The 24,272-nt window shown below is 52.8% G+C and overlaps 7 protein-coding genes across 7 annotated transcripts; 3 read left to right on the top strand and 4 right to left on the bottom strand.

Moving 5' to 3' along the window:
* Window positions 1-530: 530 nt before the first annotated feature.
* Window positions 531-2,481, bottom strand: N7539_002134 (tubulin alpha chain; the record flags this gene model as incomplete). Its single annotated transcript, XM_056931737.1, has 6 exons — window positions 531-756; window positions 838-1,792; window positions 2,028-2,103; window positions 2,223-2,249; window positions 2,322-2,362; window positions 2,457-2,481. The coding sequence occupies 6 exons, from the start codon at window positions 2,479-2,481 to the stop codon at window positions 531-533; spliced, it is 1,350 nt and encodes a 449-aa protein (XP_056793768.1).
* Window positions 2,482-3,601: 1,120 nt separating this feature from the next.
* On the top strand, window positions 3,602-4,654 carry N7539_002133 (uncharacterized protein; the record flags this gene model as incomplete). Its single annotated transcript, XM_056931736.1, has 2 exons — window positions 3,602-3,898; window positions 4,172-4,654. 2 exons carry the CDS (start codon window positions 3,602-3,604, stop codon window positions 4,652-4,654), a joined length of 780 nt encoding a protein of 259 aa, XP_056793767.1.
* A 916-nt stretch (window positions 4,655-5,570) lies between these two features.
* erdS (aspartyl-tRNA synthetase, cytoplasmic) lies at window positions 5,571-8,492 on the bottom strand (the record flags this gene model as incomplete). The annotated part of the gene is made up of 1 exon (XM_056931735.1): window positions 5,571-8,492. One exon carries the CDS (start codon window positions 8,490-8,492, stop codon window positions 5,571-5,573), a length of 2,922 nt encoding a protein of 973 aa, XP_056793766.1.
* Window positions 8,493-11,644: 3,152 nt separating this feature from the next.
* On the top strand, window positions 11,645-12,655 carry N7539_002131 (alpha/beta hydrolase; the record flags this gene model as incomplete). Its single annotated transcript, XM_056931734.1, has 1 exon — window positions 11,645-12,655. The coding sequence occupies one exon, from the start codon at window positions 11,645-11,647 to the stop codon at window positions 12,653-12,655; it is 1,011 nt and encodes a 336-aa protein (XP_056793765.1).
* A 3,285-nt stretch (window positions 12,656-15,940) lies between these two features.
* Window positions 15,941-18,013, bottom strand: N7539_002130 (rDNA-binding RNA polymerase I transcriptional factor; the record flags this gene model as incomplete). Its single annotated transcript, XM_056931733.1, has 1 exon — window positions 15,941-18,013. One exon carries the CDS (start codon window positions 18,011-18,013, stop codon window positions 15,941-15,943), a length of 2,073 nt encoding a protein of 690 aa, XP_056793764.1.
* Window positions 18,014-19,403: 1,390 nt separating this feature from the next.
* Window positions 19,404-20,168, bottom strand: N7539_002129 (uncharacterized protein; the record flags this gene model as incomplete). Its single annotated transcript, XM_056931732.1, has 1 exon — window positions 19,404-20,168. One exon carries the CDS (start codon window positions 20,166-20,168, stop codon window positions 19,404-19,406), a length of 765 nt encoding a protein of 254 aa, XP_056793763.1.
* Window positions 20,169-23,842: 3,674 nt separating this feature from the next.
* Window positions 23,843-24,028, top strand: N7539_002128 (uncharacterized protein; the record flags this gene model as incomplete). Its single annotated transcript, XM_056931731.1, has 1 exon — window positions 23,843-24,028. The coding sequence occupies one exon, from the start codon at window positions 23,843-23,845 to the stop codon at window positions 24,026-24,028; it is 186 nt and encodes a 61-aa protein (XP_056793762.1).
* Between the last annotated feature and the right edge of the window lie 244 nt (window positions 24,029-24,272).

The raw sequence follows: 24,272 nt of genomic DNA, 5'->3' as shown, positions 1-24,272 counted from the left end.
TATCAAGTCATTCCAGACTGGCAGACACAGGTCGCGATGCCCGCTGACCAACCTTAATACTTGTCAGATCAACCCTAGCCGATCGACGACCGGGGCCAATGCAATGAATGAGGGAATCCGATCCAAGTGTGAACTACTGATGCAAAGATATCAAATAGTAGATATCGCACAGCCTGGGCAGCATCATTCAGATTGACTTTGACTAGGGGTCTCACTTTTGTAATTACACGCTTGGTGGAGGCAGAAACGCCAGTGGTAAAAGAGAGAGCGGGAGAGGGAACATAGAACTGGTGAAAAACGAGTGGAAAAAAAAGACTTATCGCTGCTTCAGGGATATTAAAGACATATCGAACAACAAAACCAATAAGCATCATCGGACCTAAAACTAGACAATCCCTTCTATTTGCAAGGAGGTCCGGGAGATGTAGGCTAACAAAAACCCAACCCTCAGTGCCAGGAAGATCTGTTTCCGACAGGCGAAGGAACCAGACATCCGGACCTTCGGTGGCTGATCAAGAAGAGGAGATTGTTTAGTACTCGGGCTCCAAGTCCTCCTCCTCCAGCGAGTCGCTGGCAACCTCCTCGTAATCGCGCTCCAGAGCAGCGAGATCCTCACGAGCCTCAGAGAACTCACCCTCCTCCATACCCTCACCAACATACCAGTGAACGAAGGCACGCTTGGAGTACATGAGATCGAACTTGTGGTCGAGAGCAGACCAGGCCTCGGCGATGGCGGTGGTGTTGGACAGCATGCAGCTGGACAGAGAAGAATTAGTCAATTTACTTCCGAATCGGCAGAAAGAGAAAGCTACGAGGAAAAGAAGAAGGGATACATACACGGCACGGCTGAGGTTGGCAAGGTCGCCGTTGGGGACCTGAGCAGGGGGCTGGTAGCAGATACCGAGCTTGAAGCCAGTAGGGCACCAATCGACGAACTGGATGGTACGCTTGGTCTTGAGGGTGGCCACGGCGGCGTGAGCGTCCTTGGGGACGACGTCACCACGGTAGAGCAGACAGGTGGCCATGTACTTGCCGTTGCGGGGGTCACACTTGACCATCTGGTTGTTGGGCTCGAAGCAGTTGGAGGTGATCTCAGTGACGCTGTTGGCCTCGTGGTCGGCCTTGGCGGCAGAGATGACGGGGGAGTAGGCAACCAGGGGGAAGTGAATACGCGGGTACGGGACCAGGTTGGTCTGGAACTCGTTCAGGTCGACGTTCAGAGAACCGTCGAAACGGAGCGAGGCGGTGATGGAAGAGACGACCTGAGCGATCAGGCGGTTCAGGTTCTCGTAACCGGGGCGCTCAATGCCGAGGTTACGACGGCAGATGTCGTAGATAGCCTCGTTGTCGACCATGAAGGAGCAGTCGGAGTGCTCCAGGGTAGTGTGAGTGGTAAGGATAGAATTGTAGGGCTCAACGACGGAGGTGGCGTTCTGAGGGGCAGGGTAGACACAGAACTCCAGCTTGGACTTCTTGCCGTAGTCGACGGAGAGGCGCTCCATGAGCAGAGCACCGAAACCGGAACCGGTACCACCGCCGAAGGAGTGGAAGACCAGGAATCCCTGGAGACCAGCGCAGGAATCGGCCATGCGGCGAACCTTGTCGAGGACCTGGTCGATCATCTCCTTACCGACGGTGTAGTGACCACGGGCGTAGTTGTTGGAGGCGTCCTCCTTGCCAGTGATCATCTGCTCGGGGTGGAAAAGGGAACGGTAGGTACCGGTGCGGACCTCATCGACAACATTGGGCTCGAGATCGCAGTAGATGGTGCGAGGAACGTAACGGCCGGCACCTATCCAAGCACAAAGACCCAAGTATTAGAATCGCAAGTTGCCAAAGATTTCACCATGCTCTTCTACGGGTGGAGGACTGGGAAACGGGGACGTGAAACAAGCAGAGGCCGGAACTCTGGCATCATAATTCCATCAAGGAATCATTGAGCAACGACCATCATAGGATAGCCAAGGTCTGCTTTTCCTTTCGTGCTGGTCGCAGTCCCTTGTCGAGAGTTGAAATGATTCACGTACCGGTCTCGGAGAAGAAGGTGCTGAAGCCGTGGTCGGGATCGGCCTTCTTGCGCTCATCGGTGAGGTGTCCATCGGGCTATGATGAGTGTTAGACCATGACAATTCAGTTCCCGGATGCGAAGGTCAGGGGGAGCCATGCCGCCCCTCCTGTATCTGATGCCGAGAATAGGTCGAAATTAGAAATTTGCAACATACCTGAATACCATGCTCCAGACAGTACAGCTACACAATGGTCGAGTTAGTCCGTTTATCGTTCCCACGAGCACGCAAGGTCAATGGCGGAGGAAGCCTCACCTCCCAGCAGGAGTTGGCAATCTGGCAACCGGCCTGGCCGACTAGAGAGGGTCATATGTGTTAGCGCGTCTCAGGTCCATTTAATCACCCACGCAGATGGAAAGTTGGATTCGCCGTCAACGTGACCATACATACCGTTCAAGCTGATAATCTCTCTCATTGTGTCGAATGGGTGTTTTTTTGCAAATGTGAAAAAGAAGGAGGAGGGGGTGGTGATGGAAGGACCCAATAACAAACACGGGACCTGGGACACGATTCAGGGGGTGTTAGTGGCACGGTCTCGGTTGACCAATTTTGATACGGTCCGAGTCAAGATCTCCGTGGGCAAGATGACTTCACGGGATAGACGCCTGACAGGTGAAGAGGGGATGGGAGGGGGGGGGGAAATAGGAAGGGAGGCAGACTCACCAAGAATGGGTGAAGAATGGAATCACACTTCTCGTCGAGTCGAAGAAGAAGAGCAGAAATGTTGTGGAGGACGTCTGTGCAGCCCGCAGGCAGAGGGAGGGGGGACGTTCGTTGTTGATCCGTTCGTTGGGTCGCGTTCTGAGCTCTGATTGGTGGTCGGGCTGGCAACTTGGCCGGGGGTCACCGCCTTTTGTGGAAAGTCATGTGACAGGATCAACAAACAGACAGATCAGCAAATGTACACAGTCAGCATCACAATTGAATCCATCATGAACATGAAAGAAATTTCTAAAAGGCATTGTCCATGGAAATCACTCATCAGAGGCTTAGAGAGCTTGTATCAAACTAGCCACATGCATTCTTACTTGCTTCCTCGTCATTGAATACATCTCTCTAACTTAATGTAGGTCCTTGATCATGACCAAAGACCAGGGTGCTCCGGTCCTGCACGGGAGCTCTCACCGCCAAATTGTGCAGAGCTTAGAAGCACACGTCCCAGACTTTTGAGGGTTTCCGTATTACACGATTGTGCTCTATTGTTGTGGCCCGATCCCTCAGGCTTCCGTCGACTCGGGCATCCACATCCACATCCGCAAGTAACCTCCAGCTTTATGGTGTTTTTTATGAATGCCATTGAAACGTCTTTGGAAATCTTCAAAAGTTGACCAAAAGTACAGGGGAATTTTCAGTCACTGGAGCTTCGGCCAGGCTCACACACAGTGCTTGGCGAATAAGGCGACGACAAACCAAAACTCAGAACACCGAGCGTATTCGACCTTCGGTGATCTGCTAGTCATCCATTATCAGACGGGGTTCGTCGACAAAAAGCAATCCACACGCGTCGGCTCAAAAAGCCTCAATTTCTGCAAATTATGAAACGCAGTATTCCCACAGTTTTGAGCTTGCTCTCATTCTTCACAAGTGTCGCCCAAGCCAATGTTGAAAAGACCATCTTCTTGGGCCCACCCGCTGTCGCGATCCCTCCTGATACGCCGCACTTGGATCCTCTGGGCATGATGCACCTCTCGCCTCAGAATTCTGTTGTACGGACCTATTTGAATGCTTCATTCCCCACGGTCGAAATTCCGCAGGGGATTGAGTCATGGTTTTTCTTGGAGGATTTGACTCCCGGGCAACGATATGAAGCTCGCATCTGTTGGTTGGCGACGGTAATTCACCCTTATTCCAATTTGCGCATCCTGCTCTCGACTTTGCTCTATGTATACCCTACTGCTCGCCTCTTCTCACGTCGCTCGGAGACGGGGGCGTTGCTTTGACCATACCCCAACCATGAGACGGACCTCTTCTCGAAACCTCGTGGTGTATGAATCAGTTGTACCTTGATATCGTCCACTGATGGTCTTCGTGTCACTCCCTCTATCACGATCACAAACATGTTTCCATATCGCCAGCTTGGAAGATTCTCACTAACAATCATTTAGCAACCAACATCCTTCACTCTAACCACATACACCCTCTCCCAAGCAATGAATGACCCAATTCTCCTCTCCTCCCTAAGCAAATACTCAACCTCCCACCTCGCAGCACTAGCAGCATCAGCAGCAGCAGCAGCAGCGATAGACGACAGACCTGTCGAAACATCCCCTCTCACCCAACAACGTCCCCAAGAAACCACCCTCATCAACGACTCGATTTTATTTCTGCGCGTCCAGGCTGCCGCGGATTACTTCTCACCAGATCAGGCGTTGATGCAACGAGTCCCACCTGTGGTGGTGGATGTCATTCTTGATCCGTTCTTGATGAACGTCTTTCCAAGGTCCCTGGTGCCGACGGCGGCTTGGATGGGAGTGGTGGGTGTTGTGGCGGTGGTCGTTGCGAAGTGGGTGGGTAGGGAGCTGGGGCGGTTGATTGACGACGCGAGGGCTGAGAGGGATGAGGTGGAGAAGGAGAAGAAGGAGATTTGATGGGTGATTTCTTCAGTAACGGGGATTGGGTGTTTATAAGCATGCTGCTTGTGTATATATTGACTTCATTTGCACCCGGTCCAGTATAGTCACTGAGGCTCGTGACAAGCGAGTCACGACATTTGAGAGCAGCAACACGGATCACTGTTGCAGTGCGTCAGGATGAGTATTGGATTTGGCCCATTCAGCAAGGTGCCGGAAAAACAGACCACAACCTAATTGGGAGAAAGCCCCCCCCCCCCCCCCCCCCCCCAGTAGCATCAGGAGGTTTGCTTCTTCAATTGGGATTTGCTTCTCATCGATATCTATAGAGGCCTGTCTATCTATTACGGGTCTGACCATGGCGCAATATCCATCCTCCTGAAGTCCGCATACATGGACATTTCTCAAACGATGCGAAATGACATGAAACAACCCTCTAGAGCCCGTGCACATGTAAAGTACGAAAAATAGTATTCATTAAGCGTGGACGTGCAAAGATGCAATGGACAATTACAGTAGGGGGAATATTCGACCCAGACACTGAACGTAGCAATGTCGAGCCAGGGAACAAAATACGACACGTCAAAAGCCAACAAGGGAAGACCCATCAACAACAAGGAGCCAGGCAACAAGTGCCCATGAGAAAAGAGCGCCAGGACACGCCCGCGATCAAGCTAAATACAATGACAAGTCAAACGAGCCTGAACTCACTCGAGAGAACTTCCTTGATCATAGCTTCCTCTTTTGTCAACGGACCCCTCGCTCTAATCTATGAAAGAGGTCTCGCGCCGCAAAGTCGAGTCTCCGCCCGATCATTAGGTCGAGAGGAAGAATCGAAAAGAAAAAAATCAATCGGTCATGACATGCCATGAGTTCATGATCTCTTTCGAGTCGGCAAGAACGAAGCGAATTGGGAAACCGAGCGCGGGTGCGTCTAGTCTTCAAAGAAATTGAGAATAGCACGAATACCCTTGGAGCCAAGACCGTGCGCCGGGTAGGAGATGTAAAGCGGCTCCTCAGTCGCACCGAGCTTGGCGCGGAACTCGCTCTTCCGCACGAGATGGAATTGCTTGGCAAGAGCCTCGTAAGTACGCTCCAGCATTCGAATCTTGGCGCCGTGCAGGTTGTGACCGGGAGTCAACTGACCGGTAGCACCGGCACCAAAAGTCAGACCCTTGACGCCAAGTTTGCCGGCAGTCTGAATCGCCTCAGTGAGGATGTATTCAATGGCACCGTTGGGGGAGTTGGGGAAGTCCAAGCTGTACTTGACTTGCATGCCCCAGGCGGGTGAGATCATCACAAGCGCGACAAAGGCACAGATGGCGCCTTCTTTATCCACAGCATAGAAGTACCAACGATGCTCGTGATCAACCCAAGGACGGATCTCAGAGAGGTGGACCTGAGTGCCCTTACGGTTGGCGAGCCACTCGGCGATGCGCTTGTCGATGCTCTGGCGAATCTCCTCGGATGGCAGCTCGCCTTGGTTCAGCGAGACGACCTTGATGCCTTCATTGTCGGCACGGCGCAATTTCTTAGCCAATTCTCCATCGGAGGCAGCTTGGTTAGCGGAGGGCTCCACCCGCTCCTCTGCAATGCAGGACAAGCTACGCCATCCGAGACGTTCACCGAGAATGGTCTCGATCTCTGGAGAGCACAAGATCCAGATGGGTTTGAACTTGGTCTCCCGGCGAAGCCACTGCAGAAATTGCGTGATGGTTCGGGTGTACTGTGACGGGTCACAGGCTGGGTTTCCGGGGATGATCACGTAGTTGCTGCTGCTGGGCACGTAGGAAACGGCAGCACCAGTCATCATGTCTCGCCAGATCTTAAAGCGTTCATCGAACCAAGAGGTGGAAGTGGCGTCTCCGTAGTTGGCAATCAGCTTCTCCAAAGGCTGTAGCTCGCTCTCATTCTCGGCAAAACGGGAACGCTCAAGCCAGGGCGGCTCGATGGTGGAAGCTTCCGGATGACGCAGCGTCGAGACTGGTGGCTTGGCTGGGAGACTCTTGGGATCGCGATGGAAGAGAGAGGTGAGTCGAATGTTGCCCACCTTGAGCAAGAGCATCAGCATGCGCTCGAGACCGATACCGGCGCCGGCGTGAGGCGGGGCACCCCAGCGGAAAGCCTCCATGTACTCCTCCATGTCGTCCGGGTTGATGCCAACGTTGCGCATGTTCTCCTCGAGCATGTTGGCATCGTGAATACGCTGACCACCAGAGACAATCTCTTGACCTCGAATGAACATGTCGAACGAATTCGTGTACTTGTCATCTTCGGGGTCGGGCATGGTGTAGAAGGGACGCGCGCCGCGGGGGAATTTGTCGAGGACGTAGTAGTCGGTGCCGAACTTCTCCTTCACCAACTCACCGAGACGGATTTCGTCTCTCGTCGCAAGATCTTCGTCGAGGGGAAGCAACTCGCCCTCTTCGTTGCGCCAGCCCGACTCGTTCAGCATCTGAATGCCGTCCGAAAAGCGAATGATGGGTGTTTGTTCCAGCCACACAACATCATCCGATGGGAACTGATGCTTGATGGTTTCGATTTCGCGGCGGTATTTGCCGTAGATACCACTCAGGATATTCTTGATGGTCGCATCGAGAACTTCGAGCATTTCATGGTAATGCTCTTCGATCGCCATCTCGATATCGAGACCGGTGTATTCGGTCAAATGTCGATGAGTGTTGGAGTTTTCCGCACGGAAGACCGCACCGATTTCATACACACGGCCAAAGTCGGCCGCGATGGCCATCTGCTTGGCCAGCTGAGGTGATTGGGCCAAGAATGCCGGGCGACCGAAGTAGTTCACCTGGAACACGCTCGCACCGGACTCGGTGGCGGCGCCCTGGAGCTTGGGGGTGTGAATCTCGATAAAGCCTCGCTCATCCAGAGCAGCTCGGAAGAGGTTGCAGGTCGCGGACTGTAAGCGGAAGATGGACTGGGAGGTTGGGGTGCGTAGGTCCAGGAGGCGGTTGCTCAGGCGGGTACGATCCGGGATGTGACTGCGACGACCCTCGGCCTTGTCCTCCTCGTTGGTCTGAATCTCGGCCTCGTACACACTAAAGGGGACGGGCTCCTCTCGCTTGACAAGCAGGTGCACGGAATCGATTGCAAGCTCCACGTCGTGGATACTGCAACCCAGGACAGGGACTTCGGGCTTCTGCACCCGGCCGCGCACGCGCAGGAATGATCCCACTCGCAGGTGTTCGACCCAGGAGATCATGGCGATGGACGAGACGCCAGGCCGCTCATGCAGCACGGCTTGGAAGGTGATCAGCTGCTGGCGGAAGACGAGGAAGACCAACTTTGCGCTCATGCGGCGAATGACGTGTAGACGTGCGGTGAAGAAGATCTCTTGGCCCTCCAGCGCGGGCGTCACATCCTCCAGCGCGGTGCGCAGCTCGCGTGGCCGACTCTGCGATTGCATCAGCGGCAGTTCGCCATAGCGCGCTTTCATCTCGGCGGTCTCCTCTGCAGCTGCTTTGGCCAGTTCTTCTTCCTTGCGACGATGGTCGGCCTCGGACACGTGGTCCTCACTCAGGCGACTCCGCTCGTTGCGGCGTTGTTGGCGTGCCAGTCGCTTCTGTTGGTTCTTGCTCAGATTGCCCGTCGCGGCGGAGTCATCTGACTGATCTTCTGAGGAGGAGATGTAGTCTCGGTCACGGAAGAAGGTGCCCAGAATGCTGCGCCGAGGAGAAGCCGAGGGCGATCCATCGAGCGATTTTCGCGAATCGAGCGAGGTCGATGTTCGGGCTTTGGAGCGGCCCAGCGAGAGAGATCGAACGTGACTGCCTGACGAGGCGTCGTCACTGTCGGTGTTGCCCCGAATGGCTTTGGTGAACGCCCGTTTGATGGACATGGTGGGCAAGAACCGCCTCGGGAGGATCTGTGAGCAGGCGGGCAGTGGGTGGGTGTTGGGGGGGGGGGGAGGTTGATTTCCTAGATTGGCATGTGAGAGGGGCACTGGGCGAAGCAGGAGAGGCAAGGCGAGGAAGGTGTAGGGCACGATGCAGCGATCAATTGGGGACCCGAGTGAGATCTGACGAAGGGGTAAGGTGCGGGCCAGGTCCAATTGATCTGGCCACGGACTGTACACCACGACTTCTGAGGAAAGACGCCGCAATCGGGCGTTTCGGGAACGTCTGAAACGCAGGACCACGCCCAGACAGGCGGGTGAGCGGATTGTGCCACGGCTGTGGTAGAAGGCGCTTCCTGGAACCGGATGGCAGCACGAGCCGGCGGGGGGAATGACATGGGCAACAACGGATCCCCGGGAAGCTTATGACAGGCTCGACAAGGCTGCCAGCGGCAACCTTCTTTTGCTTCGGGAGGCACGCTACCGGGGCCGGACGGAGGAGAACGCTGGAGGCTCGACGTACCTTCTGGTCAAGGAGTGGGCTGCACAACGAAGTAGTTTTGACTGAGTACCTACTTGGCGCGTTCCCTCTGGTCAGGTCAGGTCCGGCGATGGTCAAGAAGGCGCAAGATATGGTCGGTCAAGCACCAGTGAAGTCGCGGGTGTAGAAGTGATGTGGTGATGCGACTAGGATGTGCCGGAGACCGGAAGAAGGAGGAGGAGGAGGAGGAGGAGGGGGAGGGGAAAGGAAAGTAGACACTAGATAAAGACAAGATGTCGAGGGGAATGTTTATCGGCGGGGCACTGGTGGCATTTAATGACAGTTCTTGCACGGGGCCCAAATGAAAGAAGTGGTCGCGACGAGGGACCAGCCGACGGGAATGAGTTCGTAACTTCGTACCGCAACAGGTAGGAAGAGGACTCGAGGAGTAAACCTGTCATGAATACACATACTATACGAGGATACTGGACTCATACACTCATGAATCACCCGCGCTCGACCCAAATCAGGCGGGGTGTCAGACCAGTTGAGGAGCTCAGTACGAACCAAACTCGGTCCGTTACAGTTGGGCGGAGGCGGGGTGTTCCGCTGGGGTCTCGTCCCAAAAGACCATGTTATGACATCATCACGGACCTTTCTGGATTTCCGGATTCGTCGCCGGATTGACTGCAATCCAATACAGCAAAAATATTACATGATCTGAAATAAGAATAACTGTTAGAGGACAACCTACGGTAAGCTGGATACCACACCGTGACAGGCAGCCGCAACGATCAGAGATATTTCTATTTGATATAGACCGAAAGATTTTCCAATCATTTGCTGTTCTTTTCTCGTTGATCAAGAGTGCGATGAGTAGATTTGTAGATTTGTAGATTTGTAGATTTGTAGATTTGTAGATTTGTAGATTTGTAGATTTGTAGATTTGTAGATTTGTAGTTTTGTGGTTTTTTTTTTTTTTTTTTTTTTTTGCTTGTGTGTGTAGGTCTCTCTGTAGCGACCATATCACCACAATGGCAGACTATCTTCCCACAGGGCATCCATAATTGCATGGAGCCATAGAATTACCGGCAGTGATGCGGACTGCGACTGGCGTGTCAATTGGTTCAGTCAAGTAGGTATGGTATTGTATCCTGCGAATCGCCGAATCGAAGGCCGAAAAGAGCCCGTCCATGATGGTCATGGAGTTAGTGTGGCTTCCCAGTCACAAGCGTTGATCTTCTCCTGGGGCCCTGTTCCGTCAATCAGTGGACCGCAATTATCTTGTCCCAATTGCATCAATGCCTGACAGCCTCATCGGTGGTCCTGGACCTCGGATGAGTGTTCTCCTCGTGCGTCCGGGGCATTCTGACTTGCTTCTCTGGTGGTCAGGACTCAGGACAAGGTGAGCTGGAAATGATCGCTGACCGTGGCTGAGGTCATGCAATCATCCGTCGGCCTGAGCAACCTCGGTATGTACCTCGAACCCTGGGTCAGGTTAGCGCCGACGGGGAGGTACCACCACGCGATTACCGCCACTGCCACGGCGCATGCAAGCAACGTGCGGGCATGCGTATTCCGCAAGTTTAATGACTTGTCTCCTAATACCATTAGATTGCCAATGCAAGAACAACGTCCATCAGAGTCGGTACTTTCCTACTATGGATGCCATCGCGATAGATTAGCCATACCGCACCTTCGTATCCTTATCTGATCGAGGGTGCCTCGCCCACTCTGCAGGACGACCCGACCGAGGCTCAGGAACAGCATGCAATGAATGACACACCGCATGGACTTGAATCCATGGGAATCAATCCTCAGACAATGTCAGACTCTATAGGTGCAGTTCAATCACCTACATCACTGTTCGTAAGCCATCGTCCACTGATTGATATCATGAGCCACTACCCTTGACAAGTTGACACAGATCCACAGCACGATTAGAGATGGATCTGTGCCTTGCGCATGGCGTAGGCCAAGACGGAACGTAGCCGGCTTCTCCGCCTTCGAGTCTGCGATTGACGGCGTGGGACCACACACTCTGCCGAACTGCACCTCTCACATAACTTCCACTTACCTGGGGGTCCCTCTTCAGTATATTGTTGTTCCTCGAATCAGGAGTTCAGGACGTCATCTCATCCCGGCAAACTTCTTACATCCTATTCTTTTAGCAAGTCTGATACCTGTCAAACCACGCAACGTCCCAGCTTGAGGTGCGTCCCACCCCAACAGTACCCACTACCCACTACCCATTACCCACTACCCATCACCACCGTAGGCGGCACTGCAGCTGGTATTCCAGGACCTTGACAACGATCCGGACTCAACCTGTGGAGGTCACTCAAGGCGCCGGACCTTGCCGGACGCTGCCCACTGCCCACTGCCCACTGCCCACTGCCCACTGCCCACTACTATCCAAAGTGCTCTCTCAAATGCCAGTGTCCTTCCCCATTCCTCGCTAACGGAACCGATTGAGCCGAGCCAGAGCCCCGGACAGTGGAATAGCAGTTGCCCGAAGCCTCGAGATAGCTTCCCTTCTTCGTCATTCAGCCAACATTACCTCTTTGTCGCGGAGGAGAAGATAGCCTTGCAGAACTTTGACTGGCAAGACATTGATTTCCAAACGTTTCTCCCCGTCGCGCTCTTGCTCTCCGCCATCTGGATTGGACTCATCATGGCTTCCTCGCGCTGGTGGCTTTACATCCAAGCCGTGGTCTGGCGCTTCCTCATGGGTATCGGCATGGTGCTGCACACACTGGCGCCGCCTCGACCTCCTCGGCCCACGTTCACTCGCACCCTTCACTCAGAAACCTCTACTAGTGTAGTGATCCATTTCTATTGCCCACCGGATTATCATCAACAGCGCCGCCAGGGTCATCGCTACCCCGTCGCGGTCAATTTCCATGGTGGAGGATTCACTCTGGGGTCTGCGACCGACGATGGCCGCTGGTCGGCCGCAGTCGTGGAGCAAGTTGGTGCTGTTGTCGCCAGCGTGAGTTATCGCCGCGCACCAGAGCATCCATTCCCGACCGCGGTCGATGATGGTGTTGAGGCTCTGCTTTACTTGGCTGCGAACGCCTCGGATTTGGCGTTGGACGTGAGTCGCGTGGCATTGAGCGGGTTCTCAGCGGGTGGCAATCTGGCCGTCACCGTGCCTCTACGACTCCGGGGTCGGATCGTGAGCGCCATCAAGGAGCAATTGGGCCGGGCGGACTCGACCCAGCAATTGATGAATCAGACCAACGAGCTCCGGATCGTGGCCCTCTTTTGCTGGTATCCGATTCTAGACTTCCTCGAGTCCCGTGACCATCGCCGTGCGATGAGCATCATGCCCAACAAGACATTACCCAAGTTCTTCACGAATCTCTTCGATGAAGCATACCTGCCCAACATAGAGGACCGGTCGTCTCCGTATGCATCGCCAGTGCGCGCATCTGATGAAGCTCTTCATGATGCCTTACCCGACGATGTATTTTTGTTCATTTGTGAGTGGGATATGTTGATGAAGGAAGGGCAAACTTTTGTGCGACGGCTGGAGGGGTTGGGTAAAAAGGTGCGGTCCATGATGATTGCTCAAGCGCAGCACGCGTGGGATAAATCCGCCAATCCCTTCAGGGACCAAGGCAGCGTGGACATTCACTACCGTGACGCCTGTGCTGACATGAAGGCCATCTTCGACCGGTGAATGGCTCCTGTTACTAAGTATTTTGTTCCGTTCGCATCGACTGTTCTCCGGCTTGGATCATAGCGTTTTTGGGTGTGGCATTCCCGGGAGTATATATTCGTGATATTAGTTAGCGGGTTGAACTTGTCGAAGGGACGTGCTCCCTTTGGCAGAGCTCATGTACATATGTTTCCCCCCCCCAGGCTGGACTTGGCAGCCCTGTATCAAAACGCCTGCAGGCCCTCGTGTGACTCGATTTGCTATGAGGATTTTTCCTATTTGGCAACGTCCTTTGCCCTGTGTTTGGCGATTATTTACGGGCACGTGTCCGGCAATCAGAGATGGAACACTCATGCCCTGTACTCTGAACTGACCCCTCCCTTCTCAATGACCCCAGAATATCCTCGACATTACAACTTTGAGTGAGACCTAGCCTTTTTAACTTTGAACGTATTGCGTGCGCCTAAGACCCTGGCAGATGCATGCGCTTATATCATAGGTCTGGCCAGCCCTGAGTGACCTAACGAGGAGATATCTTGAAAGTTATTCTCGTTAGGGACATAGGCAAGCGTTGGCTGTCGCGTGATTGATCTTCTCCCCGCACCAGTTCATCTTCCTGTGGAAACCCCGTGTTTTTTTTCTTTTGCGGGGGGGGGGGTTTCACCATCTCTCTCTGGAACAAAGCCCAACCTCATACTCATGAAATTATTTGGATGACAATTGTTTCTGGTTACATACGGAAGAGCAGCACCCAGCTTTTATTTCGTCTGACCCGCAGTATGAATACACTATCCTCTGTATAGATTATACCGCAGGACCATGATGTGGTCAATTTGATCCCAAGTGAATTTGACTGGTCCTGAAGATTCACGCACTGAGCCACACTGCCACATCCATTTTTGTAGCGCATTCCACTGTACAACTCATTGGCTGGCCTGACAGCCCGTCAGATCGGCACTGTCTAGTCTTTTAGTGTCCAGTCTCTTAGTGTTCAGTCTTTTAGTGTCCAGTCTACTGTCCAGTCCCGTCCTGGAGCCTCCCGGGCAGCTCCCCAAAAAAACAAAAATAAAAACAAAATTGAAACCCAAGCAATAACAGCCCTGTCACCCTTCATCCTAAACCTGCTGGGCTGTAGTCCCCGTATAATCAGCGCCTCAATTCTCATGGTCTAGGATGGGGACCACTACCCGGCCAGTGGGTAGTGGGTAGTGGGTAGTGGCTGGTGGTCACTGGCTATGTAGGTAGTGACTGCTTAGTGTACCAGTGATCAGATCATATCCCGAAGATGAGGTAGACATGATGTCATTCCTCATTTCTCTCCCGCGGAGATTTCCTCTCCTTTCCAAGGGCAGAATGAGCAAGAAGCTCCAGTAGTACCAGACCCGACAAAGAGGAGATGGCTTCAAGAACACTACAATTTTGAATCACCCAAGTGCAATCCACGCATTCGTGCTAGGGAGAGTGGTGGGCTCGCAACGGTAAGGTACCTACCTCTTTGCAATCTGATCAAGGTTGTTCCTTATAATATGTCTCAATAGGTAGAGATCTACGATTCCCGTCAACCCGTGGATGACTACAACCTGCAACCCTGCACCTTACAGTACCTTCCACCCCGTATACTGTATAGACCATAGACACTCCCAGGTCCTGCCCTGTTGGGTCGATTTTCTGTCCGGGACACTCTACCTATTGATGTAGCACACGGGTAGGCGTCATGTAAATAAATAAGATTATGCCAATATGCCATCCATAGCCCAGTGCTAGGCCCCCCCATCTAAAGGTACACGAGAAGATCCAGGACGGGAGATGCCCGGCATTCTGAAGAAATCGAACGGGAACAATAGATCGAACCAAGGAACAAGGAACAACGAACAAGGAACAAGGAACTTGGAAGGAACAACCCCAGAAAACACGAGTCCGCCACGGGGAAACCACCCTGTCCCCCATAACAGCGCAAAAAGACGTACTGTTACACTGTAGGTGCTTGAAGATGGTACCAGACCTAGTAGGTACAGGTAGGTACCTACCTTACCTACTCTAGCAACTCTCCAAGTCTCCATCGTACCCCTGCCATAAACCTGTCCACGCTTATGGATCACTCGACTGTGGCCGTGTGGCGTATCAAAGATGTTTATTCACCTGTCATATCGACGGATGTGGCTTGTCCCGAGCAGATGGCAAGGGATCCATTTCAGATTGCGCTGTTTGGTAGTTTCTGTTTCGAAGAACGCCGTTCACTCAGAGAGCATCAGGGTCCATGGTTTGGACATAGTGAGTTCTTCGTGTCAGAGCGGCTGTCGACTCGGGGATTCGCTCCTAGGTGGGTAAGTAACTACAGTAAGTAGTACATAAGTACTAAGTACTAGGTGGCAGGTGCTGACGGGCATACAAGACTGCACAATACACACAAGCTGAGGTAGGTACGAACCTCACCTCGTAGGTTCATGAGGAACTTGTGGCAAGGTTCCAAGATCTGGCAGAATCCTGTCAAGGTGCCAACCTTGGATCTGCACAATTACAGAGTCCATGAGTGTCCCGTTGAGGCACGGGTCAAGGACCTATAGGGAAGGGGGTTCCAGCCCGGACAATACGCAAAGCAACATTGGCACGACACGACATACCTCCAAAGTTTCCATCGACTGGAGTAGGTATGAAAGGCGCCGGTGATGAGGTCACGAGACGCGATTATATTGGTTGTTGCGGATTGACCCGGGAGTTGATCGAGCAGATTGGTGGTATATGAGTGTATATGAGACTTTGACTATCGTCGAGTTCTAGTTTGAGTGTCATTTACAGCATTGCTTGGTAGTGGCGGGCACTGGCCCCTCATTCGAGGAGCATAGAGGTCAACATGCAATGAGCAAGTTGACTACAATCTTCTACTGTGGATGACACTCTCGTTTTGGACAAACTTCATCGACAGAACACCCTCGATAGGATGCAAACACAACACGCCAGTGTAATATGTCTAGAAGCCATACGCGTATCCCAAAAAAGAAATCAATAAAAAATCAGAGCGATTCAAAGGGAATAATAGAATGGTATCAAGTATTTCCGAACAGCATGATGGAAAAAAAAACAAAAAAACAGAAGATGGAACCACCTAACCAGTCTCATTATCAGGCTGATGCATTCCAGACCCCAGACGCCGCGCTATGGAGATTGAAGAAATTTGAACTGCGCTCGCCGAATTTGAAGGAGCGCCAAACTGGCCCCATAACCCCTTGAGAAGGCGAAGAAAGACATGAGCGTAAACAATCGGAGTTTTGTGAGGCAGCGATGAACTATGAAACCGTGATGCATCAATCACTCCTCATCTGTCGCCGACTCATCGTCATCACCGGAGTCATCGTTCTCCGCATCACTGTCCGAGTCATCATCACCTTTGTCAAGCCCGGGAATGCCGCGCCATTCTACATAGTCCCCTTCCAACCAGCGCCGGCTTCGGGGCAGCTGGTAGGGATCAAAGGGGAAGTATGCATCGAGTTGATGCCCCTGCTGATCCCCGGCGCGGATCTCGCGTCCCATCTGAATTTGGCCGGAAGACATGCTCCGGAAAGCGCTGATGCGGACACGCTTATTCTTCTCGATGAGAGGATAAACGTAGAGCAGTTGGAAGTGATGAGCGATCCGGGCAAACTCATTCACAATTCCAGGCGAACAGATCTTCAGCGGGTTCAGACGGGAGTAGATCACCTTGCTCAGTGACTCCTTGATGTGTGGCGGGAACGCAATCTGGCTCGGCTCGAGCTCGTCAACTTCCTGTGGGCTGTCCCCTGCGATGGAGGCAGTGGTCAGGTCTCGCCATCGGAAGCAGAAGATGTACAGAACAGCTTGAGCAGTGGCGTAGAAGGCACCGTATCGACGAAGATCCGGACCGCGGCAACCTGGATCATGTTTCTCATGCATGTCCACCAATTGCGAAGCCATCTCGTTGAAAGTCTGGCGAACCACGCTACTGGGAATGTGAGCTCCTCGGGCAATAAAGCTGGCCAGGTATGCTGCTGCAGATTGACGGATGATGCCTGATTGAACTTTGCCGAAAATCAGGTCGGAAAAACAGGTCGTCGTTTTGGCGAGCAGATCTGGGTGTAGTTGCGAAAAGTGGAACAGGAGGAATTGCGAATGGCGAGATTTGTAAGTGGGGAGAATGATGGTTTGAAAGTGGCTGATGATGAGATCCAAGCTATTTCGCTTGTCGGCGAGGGTCCCTTTCGTGAAGGACAAATTGTAGAACCAGAACAGGACGTCAATCATGCCGTCGACTTTGTGGATGTTGCTCTTGATCTCAGCCACTCGAGAGTTCTCATCTACCTCGTCGTCACTGACATCAGAAGCGTCGTCGGCATCATCAATGTCGTGTTCCACGTCCGGATCTTCTGAGACACCATTGAGGAGGGTCTCACCAATCTCATCTTCAAACTCTTCCAAGTCGACCTGGATTTGAACGTCAATTTTGACAAGTTTCTCGGTGATGAGAGCGAGAATATCGGACTGCAGCTCGGGGGCGTAACCGATAATCTGAATGAGATTGCGCGTGTAGGCCACAAAGGATTGGGCAGAGTCTGCCTCGTAGGGAAAGGAATGGGAAAGCACCTGAGACAGCATTCCGCTGCCGGCTGGCACTTTGTTGATGATGCTCCGCAGGGCCATGTGGACACGAGAGTAGATTGCAGAAGCAGGCACCGCCGCATGTCCGGGCAAGGTACCGGTACCACGAGGGATCGCAGCCAGCTTTCCGACAAGCATCTTGAAGACGGGGCTGATATACGTCCCTTGTGCAACAGCAAGGAGCTCAAGGAAACCGATAAAAGTCTTCACATAGGCAAGATCCCGACCGAGCCACTCACTTTCGACAACCGCAGTGACAAGGCTACTGCAGCCGCGATCCAGGTCAATCACATGAGCACGGAGACCCAGCAAGTATTTCATCAATGTGGCTGGCTGGGGAAGATCGTATGCATAGACGGTGTCTTCAGCTTTCTTCGGATCGGCGGTGAACATCTCCTTGATTCGATCATAACCTTCGTTGTCTTCGCTGGTGACGGGATGACGGTGACGGTGAATGGCTCGACGGACATCTTCAGAAATCATCTGCACGTTCATGAGGTCGGAGTCTGTTTTGTTCGACTTCACCCAAGTGTACGTCTCGACCGTGGGGTTGAAGGTCACACGAGCACGTTTTTCCAAAGGCAGGTCCTCGACGGTGGGATGGTCCCCTAGCCAATCTTCGACGTCGGACATTTTGCGCTTCGAGCCGGCAGACTTGGAGCTCTTGAGGATCGATTTGGGAGATGAAGATGGCTGCATCTCTGATGGTGGCATGGGAGGAGGAGAGGTAAGCGCCGAGGGCTGAGGCATGGTGGCAACGGGAGCCATGACAGAGATGTCTTCGCAAAGCACAGCGCAGACGATGTATTGTTCTGAAAAAGTGTTCTATGAGCAACAGGATGAGAAAAGCGGACGGCTCGAATGTCCGCAAGAGTCAAGACAGACGAGCGGATGTAAAGACGGTGGCAGGAGCCAGCTTATGAGGCAACTCGACACACGACCTTGCTGGACCCTGGGATCCGGGAAAAGTCTAGGCTACAGATCTGAAAGGATCGACCACAGGAACTTGTCTGCACCCATCGGAGGATTTTCACTCGGTCAAATGCGCGATGATTTGGGCGCGGATAGTGGTATGTCGAGATTCAACAGACTGATCAAGTTGACTCTGCCGGAACGAAAAAAATTTCCCATGCGCTCGCTCCTTGTGGGGCTGCGGAGACCAGGCCGACGAGGAGCCGTGATGGATGAGCGCCCCAGCTGACGCAGTAGTAAGAGGATGCGAATCTCTTGGTCTTGGGTGTGATATTCCAGTGAATACGTCAAAGAGGTGATTGAGTCCAGGTATGAGAATCAATTTGGTAAGAAAGAACGTTTGATAGCGATAACGCCGAGAAAAAGTTGATGGAGAGATTGTAAGATGGTAAAAGTGTGGGCGGCGGAGGTAGAGCTAAGCCTAATACGGAAATGTTTGGCTCACCAATGTGATGTGTGGAAAGCCGGCCTCCTCGAGCGACTGGGCGCGTCATCTCGTGTCTGTCCCCTGGACCGACGCGACTTGCGACGGAGAAGCCTCGTTCAATGCAAAAGGGCAATGCCAGATACGCCAATACCATGAGTACCCACGTCACTTCATGAAGCATGACATGACTAAAGTGGCATTTGAATGTACTGACAAGAAAGATTTCATTTGAGCCAACCCGTGGCTTAAGGTGAAAAATCATGACTACTTTAATAAATGGAGTGAGTGGTGGGTCATCTTGGGGGTACTTTGACACGAGCGATGAGGAATAGGAATTCAAGGAATAGATAGAGATTCATCACCACCCGCTCTACTCCACACAATTTGGCATCGGAGAGTACCGAACGCGTGGTCGCTGGCCCAAGTCACTCGAGAGGTAGATACACACGAGTCACGAAGAGGATCGATCGTAACAAAATAATAATCAAACATCTCCAAAAAAAAAAAAAAAAAAAAGAAGCCCTGGAATGGCTCATCGCAAGACAGGAGGGGGAATAATCGAGGGTCGTAAAAGAAGGAATCAGAGTTGGTCGTCGAGAAGCAGCGCTCAGGGATTCTTCAGCCCCAGTCGTCATGCTCCGCATTATGGTTTGGTCATCGAGCCGCAGATGGCCCCCGGATCAACCGGAGTGAAGTCAGGCCCAGTTTCGCGACAAGTCGTAACATGAGGTGCGAGAATTGGGAAGGAGATTTACCCGCTCACAGCCACGCACTCACGCTGGCCGGCCCCACGCGATCATCGAACACGCTCCCATAGACACTTTCGATCTCACTGAGGTAGTCCTCCACACTAAACTTTTTCAGCCCCTTGCGCTGCAGGAGAAGTTCTTCCTCATCCATAATATGAGTAGCGCCAAACTCTTCGGCCACCTCGTTCACTTGCGCCAGCTCCTTACTGAATGGATGGTTGTCCGCAAAAAAGACATCCTGTGAGGCACGGATGGTCGGGTTACTGCGCGGGGCTGCCAAAGGCGGGGGCGACATTCTGTGCTGGGAGCGCTGGCGAGCCAACTCTTGGTGCGACCGCTTCGTGTGAGACAAGGCCCGCTGAGGAACTAAAGGGGCTTCGTTGGACGAGAACGAGGTGTTGGACGAACGAGGCTGGCTGGTCACAGTCGCGGAGCGCTTGGGGAAATAGGATCCCGCATTGGCAGCCACGGGGAAGGGGTCACTTGGCGATACATCAGGAGTGGTGATGGAGGAGGAGTAGCTCTGAGGGGATCCCGTGTCGTAATCGTCTCCCGATCGCAGCGAGGAAGATGAGGAAGAGGTAGAGGGTAGGATATCGGGCGCATCGTATGCCAACATGTTGGTCGTGGAGATTAGCTGCACGGGGCCTGAGATGTTGCTGCGCTTGATGGAGCCCGAGTTGAACCGCATGTGCCCTTCTTTGCGATAGGGCATGGGGGCGGACACCTCCGGTCGCTTACTCCGTTTAGTGAACGCGCGAGTCAGAGTCGACATGTTGACTTGACCGGAGTCTGGTGATTCTTTCTCAAACGATCAATGGAGGTATATGAACGGTTGAAGTGCGTCGATGTCCGATGCACAATTCTCTATAAATGCGAGCTCGTAGAGCGTCGAAGCTTCGAAGCTTTCGTCAAGAGCCGAATGAAAGGTACGGCGGTCCGATCTGACAGTCTCCGCTACGCGTGGCGAGATGGTGAGGAATGCGGATGACGGCCCGGTGGGTTCCCGAATATCAGATCGAGACTTGGACGTAATGGGGACCTTTGGGAGATGGACGAGCGACGTGTTGCTTGGAAGACAGATTTCGGAAGGAAGGTTGGTCGTCTTGCCTGGATATGAGGCTTTTTGCACAGCAAAAACGAATCGCAGACTTGGACAAGATGGACAAGGGGATCTCTTTCACGGTCGAGGATCCAAGGCCTGGAAGGGAAGGAATGGGGGCGTACAACCAGGACGCACTCCCTAGGGCAATCAAGATCGAAAAAGTAGGGAAAGAGGAGCCTGGGATCACAGATCACAGATCACGGATCACGGACGGCTGAGACTCTCTTTGATTGAGAACTGAAGAAGGAAGGAATGAAGGACTCCCGAGAAATGAAGGGCTCGTGGATGGAGGAGGGAAGAAGAGAAGATGATGCGGGCGGCGAGTTTCAAGAGGCAGGGGGGTGAGGACAAGACGTCCCTTACACCACAGACGGGGGGTTGCCAAACTCTGTGCTGGGCGCACATCGTCCCGGCGCCAGCAGAACCGAACCAACAGCGGCGGCGGTACATCGCGTGGTCTGGACTTTGCTTGAGTTTTTCTGGACTTTTGGGAGCCGTCGTGGACTCCTGGTACCCGGAACCCGCACTGTACGTGTACGGACTCCTGTAATAATGTGGTCCGTAGGCCGTAGGCCGTAGGGACTACTAGTACGGACTCAGGGAGTCTAGGGACCGCACGGTACTGGTACTGGTACTGGTACTTGGGCTCCGCTGGGCCGCTACCAAAAGGACTCGGCGCCTAAAGGAGGAAACGATCGAAACCCGGAGGGGGTTCCCACCCGACTCCACTCCGTCGACTCCGTCTGGTTCCTCTCAGCCAAACTCCTCAGATGTGAGTTTTTCCATCTCCATCTCCATCTCCACCAGTCAGACAGTCAGACCAGCGACGCAGACTCGTTCCCTTGAAGATCCCCGTCAATCAGGGGCCAGCGTCGGAGTGGGAAAGGAGTGGATGGGTAAATGCGCTACTGTTCGGAACCGCGACGGACGATCCAAAGGGACAAGAGGAGGTCGATAAAGGTTTTCATCCTTTAAGGTTTGGTTCAGTCCCCAGGAACCTTCTCTGCCTTTAGGGCTCTCGAACACTCGAATAATCGGATCCTCGAATAATCCGACGTTTCCTGCAATTTGCAGTTTGATCCGCATGTATCTTGTACAGTAGCCATGTAGCCATGGACGAAGTACTACTTAGTCAGTAGTACTGCTGTAGTACCGGAGTCTGTGAATCACGGCCCGTCTAACAAATGAGATTCTCTTCATCGGCTAGACCCGATACTCGACGACGTTCGTGGTGCGGTGGATCGTTCGATCGCCACCATAAATCCCAGACAGGATTCCAGGCCTTTCTCGTGTTCACATGGCATGGCAAAGGCCATATAGGCAGTGTCTGAGTGTAGTAGTAGTGCACCGTTCCTCAATAGTACTGTGATACCCTCGTAGATCAAGCGACTCAGGGCCCATGATGACCTCTGGTCAGCTCACCCACCCGGGACAAGCACCACGTGAACTGTCGATGTGGTAATCCGGCCGAATAATCTGGTTGAGGAATCATCTGGCCGCACAATTGGGTCGAATACTCCGCCGGTCGGTGCTGCGGAGGACAACTCGACTGCTGCAACGCTGGACTCCCACTTCGGGGAGCCAGTCCCGTGCCCAAGACGGGACTGAAGGGACCTCCGTGGCGCCACCTGATGAACACCAGTCCGTCCTCTATGACCCTTGGGGGTTCGCTCAACCCTGGCTCTGCCGTGCTTGACGCAGGAGGTACCTCTGTCCTCGGGAGGTTGGTACTAGGTAGGTCAACACGATTAGTAATAGGTAGGCATGTTTTTAAGACGTCACGTCACATCAAGGTCAAGGAAGGCATATCACTTTTATCTTTTATCCCTGGCGATCAAATTGGATACATCCATAAGAGTTGCTTCTCAGTGACAAGTGCACAAGCCAGGTGCCTCGCCCCACGTGCGTTGTGAGATGGGTCCGAGTCCCTCTACTATTCCGAAAAAGTCTTAGTCGCTCAGATATCTTATCCTGTTGCCCTGGTCTTTTACAACTGGCACATGCAACCGGAACAACATCACAGTAGCATATTAAAAAAATTCCGATGCTTGAAAGACAGTGAGCAGAGCCTTTCAGTAGTATGATACGTTTCCAGAAAAAAAGAAAAAAATCATCCGGAACATACAAGTTCTTAAGAGACTGTGAGGTAGTTGTTCCATTTATCCCACTTTGAGCGTTCATTAGTGGTGTCAATGCTTTCAGAACGCCGGAAATCTGAAACAGCCGGGGAAGAGTCCTTCCCCGCTTCTTGTCTCAAATCTTCGAGATCGTAATCCATTCGACGGTCGCACGGATATCAACTCCAAATAGGGACGTTTGGTTTCATCTTCAGACGGCGCATCCGACTCCATCGTCATGAAGGGACCCCTGTTACTGTACAGAACTTCACAGTTCACAGTTACACTACTACTAGTGACACTACCCTTACCACAGTACTGACTGTACTTGAGTTGTGCAATGGCTAGCGCCCAGAGACTACTACCGGATGAGAGTCTGGTACGAAGCAATGCTTAATTGACGGTGGTGCTATGTATTTGTGGCAAGGGCTCACAAATGACTGGAGTGATCGCAGTCCAGGACCTGGTACGTGACCGATAAAGGATTGAGTAAGCGCCATGCTTCAAGGTCACCACATGATCACACGACTGTTACAGTCACTCTATCTCGAGTTGGGCAGTGATTCCCACTAGAGATATTCCTTATCGTGTATGACTGTCATTGCTCTCATCATGCCGAATTTCCACGCCGGTCCGGTCCCACCGATGCCGCAAAATGATTCAATCAGATACATTCTCCGAAGCCCGCCGTAACGCTATCACGACACTCATGGAGATTCGAGATACCTTATGTGACAGGTACCGGTCATTTCAGGAGGAGATTCCCAGGTGATATGGCCTGCGCCTCGCAGACAACTGGCCCACATTAAGGTTGATGTCATACAACAGTTCATCCATTCAGTTGAACGCTTCTTCAGAAGTATATGTCTGGTCGCTCTTCAGACAAAGATTGCGCTTGGGTGACCGGCTCATTCTTTCGTAGGTTCTCCCGCCCGCCTTCGCTGGACAAGTCGAAAGGTGCAGTTTGATCCGAACTTCTTCTTATGGATCGGAGCACCTCGGGAGTACTTTCATGCAGTACAGTCTGCGAATACTGTGTACTTGGAGACAACGAGGGTGGAGCTTGGGCTCGGCTATGGGGAGGAGCTATCTCTTGTGACAAACGCTCATCAGCGATCCACGTGTGTGAAATGGCTGGCCCACGAGGATTAGAATCGAGACAAGAATCAAGACGGTTGCAGCTGTCTTGACTCTCCAAGAGTCCCTGAGTGATGTGTGCTTGACCTGATGGCCTCTTTGAAGAAGGTCCGGAAGCTGACTGATGTGCACGTGGGTCAAAGTGCGGCGATGCACCTGCCATCCAACGCTCCATGTCTGACCACCCATGAAGTGGTAGCCTATGCCATTCTAGAACACGATCTGCTTTCGATTTGGGAGACGATTTGTGCTGTGAAAAAGGGTGTGGTGTGGTAGGTGTCAGTCCATATTGTCGCAACGTCACTAGAGCGCCGTAGAGCGCCGCCTCGGTGTCGGCCAGCCGCTGTTCCAACTGGTTGAGGTATCCAGGAGGCAGGCCCCTAAAGGAAAGGTTAGAAAAGCGCGGCCTGGACTCGCTCCATCATTCCTGCGGTCAAAGTGAAAACGTGCCGCTTGCCACTTTCGTGATATACACATCTTGAGGGCTGACTGGAGCACTGTTTGCAGGCGGGTCTGATAT

This window comes from Penicillium diatomitis (assembly GCF_028827545.1).
Source record: "Penicillium diatomitis strain IBT 30728 chromosome Unknown utg000002l_segment0_segment0, whole genome shotgun sequence".
NCBI classification, from domain to species: domain Eukaryota; kingdom Fungi; phylum Ascomycota; class Eurotiomycetes; order Eurotiales; family Aspergillaceae; genus Penicillium; species Penicillium diatomitis.
This window is presented reverse-complemented; position numbering and strand designations above follow the sequence as displayed.